General features: G+C 38.5%; 1 protein-coding gene and 1 long non-coding RNA gene across 13 annotated transcripts in view; both read left to right on the plus strand.

The window, feature by feature from the left end:
• The window catches only part of MIER1 (MIER1 transcriptional regulator), a 61,956-nt gene extending 53,692 nt beyond the window's left edge, over positions 1 to 8,264 (plus strand). For 10 of the 12 annotated variants that reach the window (XM_032870050.1, XM_032870047.1, XM_032870048.1 and 7 more), the window contains 2 exons: positions 2,366 to 2,505; positions 5,290 to 8,264. In XM_032870050.1, coding sequence (XP_032725941.1) covers positions 2,366 to 2,505; positions 5,290 to 5,618 — 469 coding nt within the window. In that variant the 3' untranslated portion in view covers positions 5,619 to 8,264. Of the gene's footprint in view, positions 1 to 2,365; positions 2,506 to 5,289 lie in introns of those variants that run through there. The other 2 variants (XR_004384108.1, XR_004384109.1) reach the window with 2 other exon arrangements.
• A 1,118-nt stretch (positions 8,265 to 9,382) lies between these two features.
• LOC116874990 lies at positions 9,383 to 16,158 on the plus strand. The gene is made up of 3 exons (XR_004384110.1): positions 9,383 to 9,448; positions 12,227 to 12,295; positions 15,878 to 16,158. It is a non-coding gene; the product is annotated as an uncharacterized LOC116874990 (long non-coding RNA).
• Positions 16,159 to 17,258: the final 1,100 nt, after the last annotated feature.

Consider the following 17,258-nt stretch of genomic DNA (forward strand, 5'->3'; position numbering starts at 1 on the left):
TTAAGTTATTATAAGACAGAAATATGAGTTTTTTTCATTTTTTTTTAGTCAAAATCCATAGTTTAGAGCACATTATACTGAAAGTTATTTGTTCATTTTTCTGTTACATTTTTACCTTCCATTTGTTCACCAGAATGACGCACATTAGCCATTTTTATGCCTTACAAACAACCTTTGCAGAGATCTTCATGCAGATTTTCTTTTAGTCACCACCAGGAAGAACTGGTAGCCATATGCAAATTAGAGACTTTACTGTAGAAGCCTTGCAAATAATTTTTTTTTTTTAACTAAAAGTTAACCCATCATAATTCTGGTTATCTGAATGCTACTCCAACCTCCTGGATGGCCCACCTGACTCTTCTCCTTCCTTAAGCATTGTGGATGCCATTAATCTTTAAGAAATAATAATTCTTTCACAATATCATTGCCGTATCTAGTCAATTTTAGCTTCTTTGCTTGGCTTTTCACATCCTCCATTATCCATCCCAACCATACCAAATTTATTTCCAACACTTCCTCATCATGTATCATATGTTCTTACTAGTCTTAGCTTCTGAAATCCCTTTGTGTTCATACTCATTTGTGTTTCTGTGTGGTTCAAACTTTTTACATAATTGTTCTAGAATTATGATGCATGGCATAAAGCTGAAGGGGGGGACTAAAATACCATCAAATTTAATTCCATCTATTTATAGGCGTGAAAATAAGGCCTAGAATGGTAAATTGATTAGCTCATGGTTATATACATTTCTTTGATATGTGTTTTGACTCAGACTGTTGAAAGCTTCAAGTCCCTAGATTCATTATATCCCTGTATGCCAGGGGACAGTGTGATCATGTAGCTTGATATTACAGCTACAGTTAATAGTCTGTTGTAGACTATTGCCACAGACTTTCAGTAAAATCCTAAACCTTTCCATTGTTTACTTTTTTTTTTTTTAAGATTTTTATTTGTTTATTTGACAGACTGAGATCACAAGTAGGCAGAAAGGCAGGCAGAGAGATAGGAGGAAGCAGGCTCCCTGCTGAGCCGAGAGCCAGACGCAGGCTCCATCCCAGGACCCTGGGACCATGACCTGAGCAGAAGGCAGAGGCTTTAACCCACTGAACCACCCAGGCGCCCCTTCATTGTTTACTTCTTACAAGCATTTTTACTCACCTGCTCAGAAATTCTAAGGATTTGTCTTAATATTTCTATTAAAATTATTCTGAGGGTATTTTAAAATAATGGCTTTACGGGTTGTTGTGGGTTTTTTGTGGTTTTTTTTGTTTGTTTTTGGGTTTTTTTGTTTTTTTAATTTCTACTCTGTGCCATGCACAACTTAGGCACAGGTGGTACAGTGGTGAACAAAAAGACTAAAATTCCTGCCTTTGGGGGATGAGTCCAGCACTGGTATCAGCAGATTTTCCCTATAAAGAGCTAGAGTAAATACTTTAGGCTTTGTGAGCCTTCAGCCTCTCTTGCAGCCACCCAGCTTTGCTGTTGTGCAAAAGCAGTCATAGATACTATGTAAATGAGTGGATGTGGCTCTGTCCCATCAAAATACTATTCACAAAACCAGTGGCCAGCCCATAAGCCACAGTTTACTGACCTTTATTCTAATGACTTTGTAGCACTTCATAGTTTACAAAAACACTTCCCTGCACACATCTTGTGCAACAACTCTGTGTCATAGATACATACATAATGTTCCAGGTAAAGATACTAGGAAACCTCAGAGATAAGTATTTTAGCCCAGATCTTCTAAACACAAGTCACTTAATACAGCTGTCCTCCCATACCATATAGTTCAGGAGTAACTCAGTAACTTAAGGAAGTGAGTTCCCCTCTAATGGTAGGTTGGCAGACTAAGCCAGCAGATAACCTGAGGAACTTAATAGCCTCTTTTAGCTCAGATCTAGCAGAGAGGTAATACAGAAGTTACCCAAGAAAGTTCAGGGAAGTGATTCATTTGTAGGCCCTAATTTGTCTTTCAGGTATTGCTATAGCCATCACATAATCTTTAGGAGCTTTAAAATTTCAATCTGTGTTTGTGCAGAAATTCTTCTCTACTCCTGATTGGCACCATCCCTCTCTTCACTTACAGATCCTCTGATTTTAATTGGGCCACTCTGAGCACTTACCTATAGTTTTAAAAGTTTTAAACCTTCATATAGGTGTCTAAAATTTGCTAGTTTAAAGTCCTTATGCGTTTTTCCATTTAAATGTTCAGATGCTGGTGAGGTAGATGAGGCACTGGACTAAATGTAAGTGAAAATTAGGACATATTTGTTAATAAAGCCTTCTAAATTTAACCTCAATTTTAATTTTCAGCTTTTTTTAATATAAGAAAGTAATTATTTTATTATTTCACTTAATTTTAAGGGATTACATGGATCGTCTTCTAGATGAAAGTGAAAGTGCTGCATCTAGTCGAGCACCGTCCCCTCCCCCAACTGCCTCAAATAGTAGTAACAGCCAGTCTGAGAAGGAAGATGGCACTATCAGCAATAGTAATCAGAATGGTAAGCAACCAGAAAAGTACTTTCGTTTGTTCATGATGAAGGGCACTTTTAGTAGCCCAGGTAATTTAGTTTTGGTTCGTGTTAAACTTCCAGTGCAGGTGTTATAAAAATAGTAATTATAAATACCCACAGAACAAGCATACAAATACCAACACACATATATACTAACACAGAATATAAATTGTAAAGAACTCCTGTTGATGTCACTAAAAACTAAGTTTAATAAAAATAAACCGTCAATAGTGACCATTTCTTTTAAGGAATTTATTCCTTTTGTGTAGCATCAGTTTTCTTAGTAAGTTGGGAATGCTTGGATAGGATATTCTTGTTAACTCTTAGACCAAAACACCAGCCATTTAGCCGTTTCGCATCAGGATTACACAGGTATTTATTAAATACTTTGAAAGCTGTAACACTTTATCTGGAAAATACTTTAAGCATTTGGTGCAAAGAAGATAACAAGGGCACAGTTTTGAATAGTTTTCTCTCTGATAGCGTAATAACCTTGAAGGATGAGAAAAGATAAAGCAGGTGTCAGGTTCTGCATTAATACTGTACAGAAACATTTCTACTTTTATCTCAGTGAGAAAAAAGCATATGAATTCTATTATGTTTGAGGTTCAGTTAATGTCGTTTAAAATATACAGTGGACCAAAGATCATTGTGGTGATAAGGAAGACCTGTCAGAGAATTATTTTGATTTCTGCTTTAATTAAAATGGTCTTCCTAAGTAAGACAGTTGCCAAGCTGAGACTAATAAAGGAGAAAACCAGTGAATTAGAGATAAGCTCTGCACCTGCATTCAGATATAACCGTCTTATGGGAGGGCCAGTGGAGAGCTAAGCTCCCTGACAGAAACTAGAAGAACAACACTGAACGATTATCCCTTATTCTGACCTTTGGTCTCACACTGGCACTGCTGGAGTGAATATACTTTGTTCATTTGATGACCCCTCTCTATTCCCTCACTACTTCCCCCCCTAACAACAAGCCAAACAAACAAAAAGGGCTCAGCAGCCATTTCTTGGTTCTAAACAGGTTCGAGGGCATGTGGTCTAAGGCTATCCTGAGGTAGAATAAGAAGCTAAGGGTCTGCCCTTAAGACTAGGGCAAGAAGCTCAGGGAGACATAATTGATACTGCTTTATCAATTTTTTTTAAGGTTTCATTTATTTATTTGACAGATCACACGTAGGCAGAGAGGCAGGCAGAGAGAGAGGAAGGGAAGCAGGCTCCCAGCTGAGCAGAGAGCCCGAAGCAGGGCTCGATCCCAGGACCTTGGGATCATGACCTGAGCCGAAGGCAGAGGCTTTAACCCACTGAGCCACCCAGGTGCCCCTTTGTTTTTTCTTTTTTAACCATTTGATGAGAATATGCAGTTAACCTAAGGAGGTATTTATAATTATATTCAGTAGCCCAGAAGCCATTCACCTAGGTACCCATAATCAAGATTCCCACGTTTTTCAAGGAAAGGAGGGAATTCTCCAGTGCAATTTTATTTGTTTTGTAAGGGGCTTAGTGTCTTGAGAGCTTATTTTTTTTTACCTGCTCACAATTGTCACATAGCTCTTCGGGCTTACTGTAGCAGTATAATTTCTTCTGCATCCTAGTGCATAATCCCCGTTATGCATTTATGATTTGAGTGCACTTTTGAGTTGGGGCCATAGAATATTTTCTTTGACCAAAATGTAACATTTGAGGCTCATCTTTTATACTGAATATATTTTTCAGATAATTAAAATTTAACTATCTCAGTGGCACATTTTATATTTACATTAAGTATCCAAAATGGCTAGTTCATTTTGCAGTCAACTCTAAGTGCCTTTTTTACTGTAACTTCTAGCAAATAATTACTCTCTTTTCTCAACCTGTTACTGAGGAATTTATGTTTGCTTTTATGACTTTCAAATGTATGTTTGGACAAAGCAAGTGTTAATTTTTGAACATTGTGACAGATTACTTAAATCCATTTAGGTAAATGTATGATCTTTACCCTTAAAGCACAATACCTTTATTCTTACATTAAGAATAAAAGTCATGGACCCCTGGGGATAAAAATACATTATATGTTTATTAAAAAAAATAAATTTAAAAAAAAAAGTCATGGGGGCACCTGGGTGGCTCAGTGGGTTAAAGCCTCTGCCTTCGGCTCAGGTCATGGTCTCAGGGTCCTGGGATCGAGCCCCGCATCGGGCGCTCTGCTCAGCGGGGAGCCTGCTTCCTCCTTTCTCCCTGTCTGCCTTTCTGACTACTTGTAATCTCTATCAAATAAATAAATAAGATCTTAAAAAAAAAAGAATAAAAGTCATGTTATTTTATATGGCAGTAGAAAACTCAAGCTTCTAAAGAATGTCGATTTTTTTTTTTACATAGTTTTAGAAAGGTATTACCATTTTGCTAATTTGTGCATATTTTTGCTTTAATTTAGCTTATTTAGACTACTGGACCCAGTGCTTATTTGTTGTTACATAACACCAGCATGCTCCTAATATATGGCAGAATCTGTTCTTAATTCTTTACATTTATTAACTTTTAATAACAAACCTGTAAGGTAAGTCTTTTATTACCCTCACTGTATATGTGGTGAAACTGAGATACAAAGAATGTAAGTAACTTTTGCCCAAGTGACACACTCAGTAAATAGAGCCAGAGTTCAGACCATATGTACATAGATTTGACACCTCTCATCCTTGATGTAAAGGTGTTTTACAATAGCGGTCTTAGAATAGTGTAAAAGTTAGCTTTTTAATACTAGTAGTTTCACTTAACGTTTCTTCCAATGTAGGGGTGTCATCTAATGGACCAGGTGAAATGTTGAACAAAGAAGAAATCAAAGTTGAAGGGTTACATGTTAATGGACCAACAGGTGGAAATAAGAGACCACTTCATGCAGATATGGATACTAATGGTTATGAAACAGATAACCGTACCACTGACCCAAAACTTGCCCATATGACTGCAAGAAATGAAAATGATTTTGATGAAAAAAGTGAGAGACCTGCCAAAAGGCGAAGGGTAAACAGCAATGGAAAAGAAAGTCCAGGTTCTTCTGAATTTTTCCAAGAAGCAATGTCACATGGAAAATTTGAAGAACTTGAAAACACAGATGACTAAATTTTAGACTTGTTTTACCTTCTTTGAAGTAAAATCTGGTGTGACTAAAATTTTCAGGGTTGATGGGTTACCTTAAAAAGTTGATTTCCTTGAAGCAGTTGGTTAAAATTTTGAAAATTTGAATTGATTCCTAACTTTAGTAAATAAGATTTCGTAATTCTGCCCTTTGTAGACTTTTTACTTTAAAAGTGTAAAGACCCTTTTAAGGATATAACAAATAGTATAGTCAATTTGAATGAACTACGGAAATATCTGTACCTTCTCATTTGATGTATTAATCTTAAAAGCTCACTACAGGTATTTTTTGCTTAGTTTGTTGGCAGAGAAGAAAAAGACCACATTCAAATTTGTTTAACACCAGTTTTTCTGTGTTTCTTGAAATGTCTTTATCTTTTATAAGAGAAATTTTTCTCTCCATACAAATTGAGTGTCATTATTAAGGAAACCCTTATGAATCCTGAAAGTTATGCTAGCATGATTTTTTTTATATATAGAAGTTTAAAAATAAACCAAGTCAGGTTTGTATATGTAAAATTGTTGACATCAATGATGTCTTTCCATATTCTTATCTGGGCTTAAGAAATACATTCTGTATTTTTCCAGATTCTTTGTAGCCTTTGAAAGATTTTTACAGTACATATGTCTTGACTGAGCTGTCCTTTCTTAATACAAAAGCTTGTATAATTTTCTTAACTTGTACAGTTGGTAAACTTTTATGAGAGGAATTGATATTCTGAGTCTGTCAGCTTTCATTTTATTTTGCTAAGGTTTTTCTAATGAATTTTTAAGTGTTTGTGTAGTAACTAAGTCATGTTTCTTATACAGGTGGTAAAATCGCATTCATAAAGGATTGTGAAAATTTGTTTTTTCAAATTTCTACTTAGGGACAAATAGTTTGAGAATTTTGAAATTAAGCATGATACCTAGATTACATAGTTTGTTTTGCGTTTGCTTTAATTTTCAGAATTATTTTTGAAGCAAGACAAAAGTTTAATGTTGGCTTAAGTGCTTCAATATATCATGCTGACCAGAATCCTGTTCGGTTATTTTTATATGCATTATAAAATTTCCCATTTTTGCATTAACTAAACAGGGGAAAAGGTCAAGCAATATTTAGATGTTGGCACACACAAGGAGTTGGCAGATAATATTGATTTTATGAGGAAAAAGTGATGAAGTGAGTGTATTTCCAAGGTGAAAATCAGATGTACCATTGCTCTGTATGATTACAAACAGGATCATCCATTTGCATAGCCTTGCAAGAGTGCCATTTTATTTTTAGTGCAAAATTCTTGTTAAAAATGTAGTTTTATACAGCTGATAGACCAACCTATATCCAGACTTTTATAAAAGATTATTAACTATTCTTGTTTTTTCATACAGGCATACCCCAAATGCTTCTACTGACTCATTTTCAGCCATCAGTTCAAGAGCCAATGCCTTTTTAAAATAAATCTTCTGTGGTCTTATTTTTAATGGCTCAGCTGTTTCATGCAATTGAGTAGAGGTTTGCACTGAGAAGTTACGGTTTAGGCCTTACCCCATGAAGTATTACTATTAACATATGTTCAGACTGCTTCCTTCCACCAATGTGAACAACTCTTTTCCCCAAACAGTGTTAAAATGCCACTTTACAACACTTGACTTCATTTAATGCACATTCACTGTTACATACATATCTAGATAAATCAAAGTTTTGGGTGGAAGTGTTGAGAAGCGTGAATTTTTTGTTGGTTTTGTTTTGCTTTACCTACAAAATTAATTTATCCAGAATGGCAGCTTTAGCAGATGGTCACAATCCATTTTCTAAATCAGTTTTTATTACACAAATCCGAAGTATCCTGGCTCCTAGCTCTTTGTCAAAGATGGTCTATAGAAGTGTTTCAAATGAAGAGTGATGTTGTATTTTTAAGTTGCAATACTAAAGATGCTATCTTTCCCTTTTTTTTAAAAGATGCATTTTGTTTGCAGGTTTGTGAAGTTCTTGGAAACTAATACCACAGGAACATTTTTAGTACATTCTCAGGCATGTTTGCAAAATATGGCACATGTATACGTCTTAGGAAGTTTTACTTTTCTTAATCTTATCTTTTTAAAGTATGCCTAATGAAAGACATTCCACTATTAGAATACATAATGCTCAGCTTTTTGTGAAGAAATATTTAATTGTATTTTGTGTTTATACAGGTATTTCACACAGTACTTTGTTCTTCATAATGCAGCCACTATAACTTGATAAGTCATTGCACTACTTTAAAATTTTTAGTAATATCATGAATTTAATTTGCTTGAAGATTTAGTACCTTTCATAACTCTTGAACTCTTAACAAACTGCATTGGGAAAAAAAGCCTTTGTTAATAGTTTCCCCCACCCCATGCCCATCCTCAGCAAAGCACTATCATTTACATCTGAAATGGTATTCTGTTTCATAATGTGTTTTCAAATAGAGTTCAGAATCTGCAACTCAGTTCAACACAAGTCTGTTGAGCTTTAAGATGTATTTGAATATTTAAATAGGCATTTAAAATTATGAATTAGATGTTTTTAAGTTTATGCATAGTAATTTTGCACTGTAAAATAATTCCCTTTTCCCATTCCCTGTCTGCCATTCTGAATATGCTTATTAAAATATTTTTTTAAACATACTTGTCTACATAATACCGTGTGAATGATTTTCATTAGATTGATTCACTAGGTTTTAGTTACAGATTTTAAGTTTGTATAATACATACTGTTCACAATGCAAATATGCATAATTTTTGTTCCTTCTCCTAGATATATCCCATGAACTAGTGTTTGAGTGGCTTCTGGTCCCTTTCACTTCATCTTGGGTGATGTATTTTTGTTTCCTCCAGAGAGATCCTTTGGTCTGTGGACCTCTATTCACCCAATTTTCTTTCTCTAAACTATGTAATTACAAATTTTCCCTATCTTTTGTAGTATAGTTCATATATAATATTTTGTAAAACACTATTGTCACAATACTTACTTTTCTCTAAATGAAAAATTAAGAGTGGGCATTTTCTAAGTGTGGGTTGGTGAATTTCCACAGAGGAGGTGTACGCTGATGATCCTGGAGGCGTGTGACTGACTCACTGGCTCTGTATCACTGCCAAGTGCCAAAACACAAATAAGCTTCCCATACCTAATTCGTAGTCATGAAAATTGACATGGTGGAAAATCCTATGTGGGGAAGAACAAGAATTTCTAAATTTTAAGACTTTTATTCTAAAAATGACCTTTTTCTTTCTGTATTAAATAATTCCACTGATTAATTTTTTAAATCATAAAATCAGGCCTTCAAGAATCAAGTTTATCCTTTGCAAAATCTTACAGGGTCATACCCCCAAGTCATGGGCTGATGGAGTAGCCTCATTTTCTATATCAGTTTTCCATAACCTCATTTATTAAGTGCCCTTAGTATACCGCTGACATCTTTTGACATCTGTAAGTACATGAGTTTTTCCTTTTCTGACCATGATTTTTTTATCTTCACTTGTTTTCACACTAGTTCCTATGACTTATTTAGGATGTATGATATGCTTAAAATGTCATTTTGCTTGCTGTTAAGAAATGTGAACACCATCTTAATGGCTACCTATTCTGTGAAGGACACTGAAGAACTGCCACATAAACTGGAGGCTGAACTCCATTCTCTGTGCAAATTGATAATAAAGGCTTCTTCACACTGAAACGTCAGCAGGGACAAGTCTGCATATATCCTCTTACCAGCCAGTATTTGGGCCTATGCTTGTACAGCTACTGTGCTTGGCCTGTGGCTTCAGAGACCTGCAGCACATTCTCTTCATCAAAGAGAAGGCGTTAGCAGGTAAGAGCTGTGGGTAGAAGTGTATGCTCAGCACGGAGGGTGCAAAAGGAAAGAAACAGTAGGTACAACACGAAGGAAACCATTTACTAGGCTTTGTGCCATAGAATTTAGCTAAATAAGATCTTCCTTGAGCTTAATATTTTGGTTAGAAATTAAGCAACATGAAATCTATGTACAATTTCCCCAAGACTGTTTAACGTTTACTGCAGCACTAATTAAAACGGCTGTGGATCATTCAGGAGTCATCCTGTTTCTCACTCCCGTCCAGGGAGTGCTACTGTAAGAGTAGGGAGTCTCCTGATTTCCTAAAGTTTGGGAAAAGGGAGAGAACTAACGCAAATTTGGCCTGGTTCTAAAACATTCACTTTCTGCTGTTACCATTAGCATGAATGCTTGACTGTAGCATGGGCTAATTGTGTCCTTCTATACACCAGCTAGAACTTAGTTCAGGGGGTTCTAAAATACATAGTTTTGCCCTTTTCTCTCTCAAAGAAGATGAACTCTGGATTAATTTAAGGACTATACACTTAAACTTTTTTTTTTTTTTTTTTTTTTTTTTGAGGGGAGGTGGGAAAGGCCAGAGGGAAAGGAGGAGAGAGAATTGACACCGAATGCTGGGCTTGATGTCAGGATCCTGAGGTCATGACCTGATCTGAAATCCACTTACCTGACTGATCCACCCAGGTGCCCCTACACTTAAATTTTTTAAAGACAACAGAGGCAATCTGGATCCTAGAGTGGTTTCTCCTAGAACTGTAAGCGATCCAGAGAGTGGCATCAGGCTAACTTGAGTCACCATAAATTCCTGACCGAAAAGAAAATCAAGATCTAGTGAAAGCTTGCTCCCAAAGGGACTTTTTAATACTTGACTCCTCCTCTGTCAGTAGTTGTGCTTTAGCTGAGTGCACATAAGGACATGTTCTGGCTAGGAGCTCGTGCCCGGCATTCTGAGCATGGCTATTCCATTAGTCCCTTCTGCACGTACAGTTGTGGTTGGTGGAAATTCATCTGGATGACAGGTTATTCCAAACAGCCTGCGTTATGAGCTTCATGAACTGCTTTGCCATGTGGCCTCTCTACTGTGTCTGTCACGGTTTGCATTTGTCTGCCAGTGTTTGGTAGACAGGGACTTGCACTTAAAAACACAGTATAAACACCTGAACTCTGCCCATCTGTAAAGTAAGGATGAAACTTACTTGGCCAGTATCACAGGGCTGTGTTGGGATTTGAAAATCATATGTAAGAAAGAAAAAAAAATCACACAAAGAAATCTTGCTAGAGAGCCCTACCCTAGGTAAAGATCCAGTAGTAGTAGTAGTACATGTCTACAGTCCCTTATCTAAAATTCTTGTGGCCAGAATTCTTTAGACTTTAGAGGGGTACTATGTTTTAAAGAACATCCATAGCCAGGTCTAGAACCTATGGTAAAAAACTTTTGTCCACCATAAAATGTATTCATATTCACACACATTCCAGGTCAGATATTGCTACTAAATGAGTTTGACAACAAACTCAAGAAAAAAAACTTAGATTTCAGAATCATACACTTACAGTAGCCTTCAAATTTTGCTAGAGCTCACTTGGCAGCTGAGTCCAATTTCCTCTACTTTGCTAGGTAACTGGCAAGGAGACCTGTAAATAGAAAGCCAGACATAAACCAGCAGGTGTGTTTTGATATGTACGCAGCTCCAGCAGAACCCTGCAGACCCTGGGACTTCTAAAGCGCCAACAAGTACCCTGTAAATGAAGCAACTGATGAGAGGAGCCTGTCAAAGTCCAGATGTGACCTGGAGCCTCCCACACAGTCCCCTCATTTCACAGAAGGGGAAAACCTAAGACCCAAAATGGAAAAAGGATTTGTCTGACAACCTCAAACTCGGCTACTTAGGCAAGGTCCAATTCCTCTGTCCTTTTCCTCCATGGTACTTACTACTTTATAATTCTGTATTCATGGCTAGAGACTGGGGCTTTACCCTTGAGCTCAACCCTTGAGCTTGAACATTGGCTCATCAGTCCCTGTGTCCATGGAAGTGAATTACTACCCACCCTTGAGCCAACCCATCATCACGGCTAGGGAAGTGGCTGTCATAAGGCGGCAGCTCTTTTTGGATTCATTTGGCTTCAGCAGTTGGGGAAGAGGCATTTCCTCAAAAGGAGCATGTGTTGATTACAAAGAAAGGTTCGTTTAGGAGCGAAAACAAGCCTACTGCAAGTACTATCATATGCCATTAATGAATAATTCCTGTTATATGCACTGTGCTAAACACTCATTATAAACCAATCCTCACAACATTACAGATTTTTACAAATGGGAAAACTCAGCTGTCTTGGGAAGTTGAAAGACACACTTTCCAAAGGTCTGCATTTGTTCACCTAGTTTCCTAAGTTTGACCTTTGTGTTCAGGGAAGGTGTGTGTTGCGGGGCAGAAAGCAGATGCTATTTGCAGACAACCTGTTCTGCCCTTTTTTCCCTTCAAGTCTGAATTCTGGAAAGGAGAAAGTCCCTCAAATTGGGAAAAAGCTGGTCAGTAGGTTCTGAAGAATAGAATGTGAGTGAGTTCTTTCTCTAGCAAGACCTCAGAGGAATGGTTGCAGGGGCTGTAGGACATGCTGGACTCCAGGCCTTGAGACCTTCCGGTAGTAGCAAGCATCATTGTCCCAAAGTTTGGAATCTGCAATGCCACTTGCCTTCAAAGGATACTGTGGAGACAGTCAATTAAGTAAGTACTTAAGCAGTGACCATCAAGGACTAAAGAAGATCCCTCTTCTATTTTCCAGGCACTGTGCAATTCCCTTGAATCTGGGTTAACCTTAGGGAAGGATCGGGATTGAATTACCTTCCAGGTGGTAAGATGGGGACTTAATCTAAAAGAATTGAGTAATTTGATGTTTCCTCCATACTCAAATATTACACTGCACTGCTTGTTCTAGAAGGTTCTATGGACTCAGAGCAAAAAGTAGGCCAGACAGCAAGGCAAACTTACATTCTGTAAAGAAAATACTTCTTCACAATCACCACTTGTTCAATAATGGAAACTTTCTGTGCCTGTTTCCTTACCTCTAAAATAAGGATAATAAAACTTAACTTTAAAGGACGGTTTAAGGGATTAAAATGTATCAATATATGTAAGGTATTAAGAAAAAATTGCCTAGCTAGCAGGTAGCAAATGCTTAGTAAATTATTTTTACTATGGCATAGCAAGTATTGTTTGTTCTACTTCAAATACTACCTTTTTGGAAAACACTGGAAACCCAAGTTAAATACCTTTAAAATGTTCATCTTTAGTCTCCTGGAGTTCGGACAGTCCGTCTCCCTGAGTATCACAGACTTAGGCAAAAGGCAAATTCACCACAGCCTTAATTATAAACAAAAATTAGAAACTGATTTCATTATCACCGGTTAATTCTACCTCCTAAAATAACTCGATGTTTATTCTCTGCTTTCACAACTACACTTTAGGACCCATCATTTCTCACCAGGACTGTACAGCAGTTTTCTGTAGCTGATGTATTGATCTAACAGTCCTCTGCCTTTCTTTTCCCGCTCCCCAACCGGACAGTAATCCGCACAGCACCTTCAGTGATCCTGTTTGTGTCGTTTAGGCACACCAACAGCCCGCAGGCCAAAGGTGCCTGGCGACTTTTTTCTTTTGTTCTAATTTGAATGCCTTTAAGCGGTAGGTACCACAGGCCCTACCACTAACTACTGTTAAGTGTTGATTGCATTCATTCACATTCACACTTTTTACCTGCCTGTAAGATATGAATTTGTCAACTCCTGACCGACAATCCCAGTACTGCAGCTGGCATGATCTTTCTAAAATGAAGACGAGGCCATATTTCTGCTGTGCTATGTTTACAAAATATAGCCAGTAATCGGCTACTCTGTCTAGATGTGTTCATTCAGTAAGTATCTATGGTGTACCCGCAGTGTGCCCAGCGCGGCTGTTTCTAGGTGCCAGGGATACCGCAGTGAACAGAACAGGCCAGTATCTGTGACTCCACAAAGCTTAAATTTCATCAAAAGGGACAGATGCCACAGAGATAAAACCCAAGAGAGGAATAGGGACAACGGTGGGGCGCAGTTTCAGACAGGCTTGTCGGGGAAGGCCCGCTGAAGTGAGGGCATCTGCTTGCTATAAAGACAAAGGGGGATGCATCCCAGACAGAAGCAGATACGGTGGCTAGAAGGCTAGAGGGCTGTCCTTTCCAGTATCTCCTCGGTTGAATACTAGTTGTCCTTCAGGAATCAGCTCAAATGTCATTTCTCCAAGGAACTTCTTTCTACCATTCTTGGGATAATAGTCCTCTTATACAGTTTTATATCTCCGATAGTTTCATCATTCTGGCGTCATTTGTAGAGCTTGTTCTCAAAAGATTACACTGGAGGGGCACCTGGGAGGCTCAGTGGGTTAAGGCCTCTGCCTTCGGCTCGGGTCATGATCTCAGGGTCCTGGGATTGAGCCCCACATTGGGCTCTCTGCTCGGCGGGGAGCCTGCTTCCCTCTCTCTCTGCCTGCCTCTTTGCCTACTTGTGATCTCTGTCAAATAAATAAATTTAAAAAATCTTAAAAAAAAAAAAAAAGATTACACTGGAAAAAATTACCTGAAGAATAAGCACACATAATGAGGCATTCCTGATGACAATTCTCCTTTGGCATTCTAATATAGGGATATTATCTGGAATTCTTTGGGAAGAAAAGATTTTAGAATTAAAGTCCATATTTAAACTTATCAGCTGAAGGAGGCTGTACAAATTCCTTAGCTCTGCCTAAACCACTATTTGTGCAATAGTAAAGTTGTAATTTGAAAAGACACGGTGAAGGTTTAACTCCATGAAAGAACACAGCAGACCCTCAGTAAATTGCTTTTCATGCAAACTGCTTTCCATCGTCTATTCCCCCAATGGCCACTGCTGCCACAAGAGGGCCCCATCAGTAAGGCTGGAAAGGCGTGTCTGCTTTACCTTTGCAGTTAACAAGCTACCAGCTCATGTCCAAAGCTTTAAATCCATGGCGTATAAACTGTGAAGGAAGAATGGCATTCGACAGGCATACAGGGATGATGAGTTCGGTAACCACCAAGGCTATTACAAACAGACTTGGAAAGACAACCTACTGTGCTGGTGAAGACCAAAGGTGTTTCGAGCCCAGCTGACGGATCTGAATGTGGGTTTCACAACCACACTGGACAATTTACCTTACTCAGCTCCATCTGTTAAATACGGTTTTGCTGGGTCTCTGCTAGGGGCTGGCTGCCAGCCCCAGGAACTCAGTCTAGCTTGATGAATGGGTGGACAACTACTGTGATGAGAGCTGTAGGGAAGTCCTGGCTGTACCCAGTAACTGCTCACCTGCTATGGACACATGAAGGTACCAGCTCTGTGCTCTGCTCCTCTCAGCAGTGCCTCTTGTCTGGTGCTCCCCAGTAATGTCAGCTTTGTGCGGGGAAGGCAAGGTGAGACGAGAAACCAGCCAAAGGGCTAAATGAAAATGCATTTATCTCACAAATTATAAAGTCAAATTCGACAAGGAATTTTAGAACTTGATTAAAACGTGCCTTAAAGGAAGTCTCTTCAGCAAACGATGTCAGTAAAGCTACACGCAAAAGAATGGAGTTGGACCCTTATACCATATACAAAAACTAAAAATGGATATAGGACTTAAATATAAGACGTAAAATTACAAAACTCTTAGAAGAAAATATAGGGGGAAAACGTCATGACAATGGATTAGCCCATTACCTCTTGGATATAACACCAAAAGCACAGTCAACAAACACAAAAACTGCACTACATCAAAATTTAAAACTGCATCAAAGGACACAAGAATGAAAATGGCTACTTTCAGTAAAACAAAGTAAGTCTTAACACGGATGTGACGAAATTGGGACTGTTGTACACACTGGTTAAAATGTAAAATGCTGGGGGCACCTCGGTGGCTCAGTGGGTTAAGCCTCTGCCTTCGGCTCAGATCATGATCCTAGGGTCCTAGGATCGAGTCCTGCATCGGGCTCTCTGCTCGGCAGGGAGCCTGCTTCCTCCTCTCTCTCTCTCTGCCTGCCTCTCTGCCTACTTGTGATCTCTGTCAAATAAATAAATAAAATCTTTAAAAAATTTTTAAAAAATGTAAAATGCTGCAACCACAATATAAAACAGTATGGCAGTTCCTCAAAAAAATTAAAAAATAAAAATAGAATGACCAAATGACCCAGCAATTTCAAAAGAATTGAGAGCACCTTTGCACACCCCACTACAGATTTTGTGTTCTCCCCACCTAAAATTTGTGTGTTAAAACCCTGTTCCCCAGTGTGATGGTATTTGGAGATGGGCCTTTGGGAGGTAGTTAGGTCATTAGGGTAGAGCCCTCATAGGATTAGGGTCTTTATAAGAACAGGCAAGACAAAACGTCCTCTCTGCTCTCCCATCAGGTGAGGATAAGAGAAGACGGATATCCCACAAACCCGGAAGCAGGCTCTTACCAGACGCCAGATCTGCCAGCACCTTGATCTTGAACTTGCCAGCCTCTAGAACTGTGAGAATAAACGTTTGTTGTCTAAGCCACCCATTCTATAGTAATTTGTTACAGCAAACTGATTAAGACACCCAGTGTTTGCAGTATTATTTACAATGCCAAGGGTGGAAGCAGTACAGTGTGTCCATCAAGAGACGGAATGGATAAATGTGCTATATACATACAATGGAATATTATTCAGCCTTAAAAGGAAAGAAATTATAACAGCATGCTACAACATGGATGGACCTCAAGGACATTACATTATGGGAAAGAAGCCAGGAGCAAAAAGACAACTACTGTATGATTTCACTTATATGAGGTTATCTAGAGTAGTCAAATTCATAGACCGTAGAATCGTGGTTGCCAGGGCCTGGAAAGAAGGGGGACATGGGGAGCTGTTTAATGGGTATGAATTTCAGTTTTCCAAGATGAAAAAGTTCTAGATACTGGTTGTACAACAATGTGAATATACTTAATACTACTGAGCTGTACACTTAAAAATGATTAAGATGGTAAATTTTATTCTTATAGATATTTTGCCAGTTTGTTTTTAAGCCTTAACATACTCCTAATTCTGTTGAGTCTGCCTGTACCAAAATGCCTCTCTTGAGTGTTGTTTTATTTTAGGGTTATTTCCTGGTCAAGCTACTTAGAGGTTTCGACACCTGATTAAGCAGATGAAATATTTTTAGAAGTAGAAAGACTAGCATTTCTTTCCATTGAATTTAGCACAAGTATGCCAGAGACACTGGGTATTTAATCCTATGTGCTATTCATACAAAATACTTGTACGGTTATAAAGGAAAAATTCCTCCTGTGTCTTCTCTCAGTACTCTACTATGTACCAAGCAAATCCATAACACCGGCTGTGTCAGCTACAACCCAGTCCTGATACTGTGTGGAGTTAGCATCAGGTCCTGTAGTTCCCAGAAGACTCACAGGCTCAGTCTCACATGACTATTACTGCCACTGCCCCCCCCCCAGCGCCCCTTCCAATTAAATCCCAAGTCCAGGTGGTTAACCTGAGCATCTGGCCAACCAGCTATTAACCAGAGGTTCCCAGGACCTGCTTAGGTTTGAATACCGTGTTCGAGTAGCTCACAGGACTCAAGAGAACAGTTTATTTATTAAATTACCACTTTCTTACAAAAGGATATATCTCAGGAAGAGCCAGATGGAAGAGATGCACTGGGCAAGATATGTGGGAAGGGGCGTGGAGCTTTCCGGCCCTTTCTGGGAGCACCACCCTCCCAACACCTCCACACGTTCAGCAGCCTGGAATCTGTCCAAATCTT

Source organism: Lontra canadensis, unplaced genomic scaffold, assembly GCF_010015895.1.
Source record: "Lontra canadensis isolate GAN:19392208 unplaced genomic scaffold, GSC_riverotter_1.0 scaffold40, whole genome shotgun sequence".
Taxonomy (NCBI): domain Eukaryota; kingdom Metazoa; phylum Chordata; class Mammalia; order Carnivora; family Mustelidae; genus Lontra; species Lontra canadensis.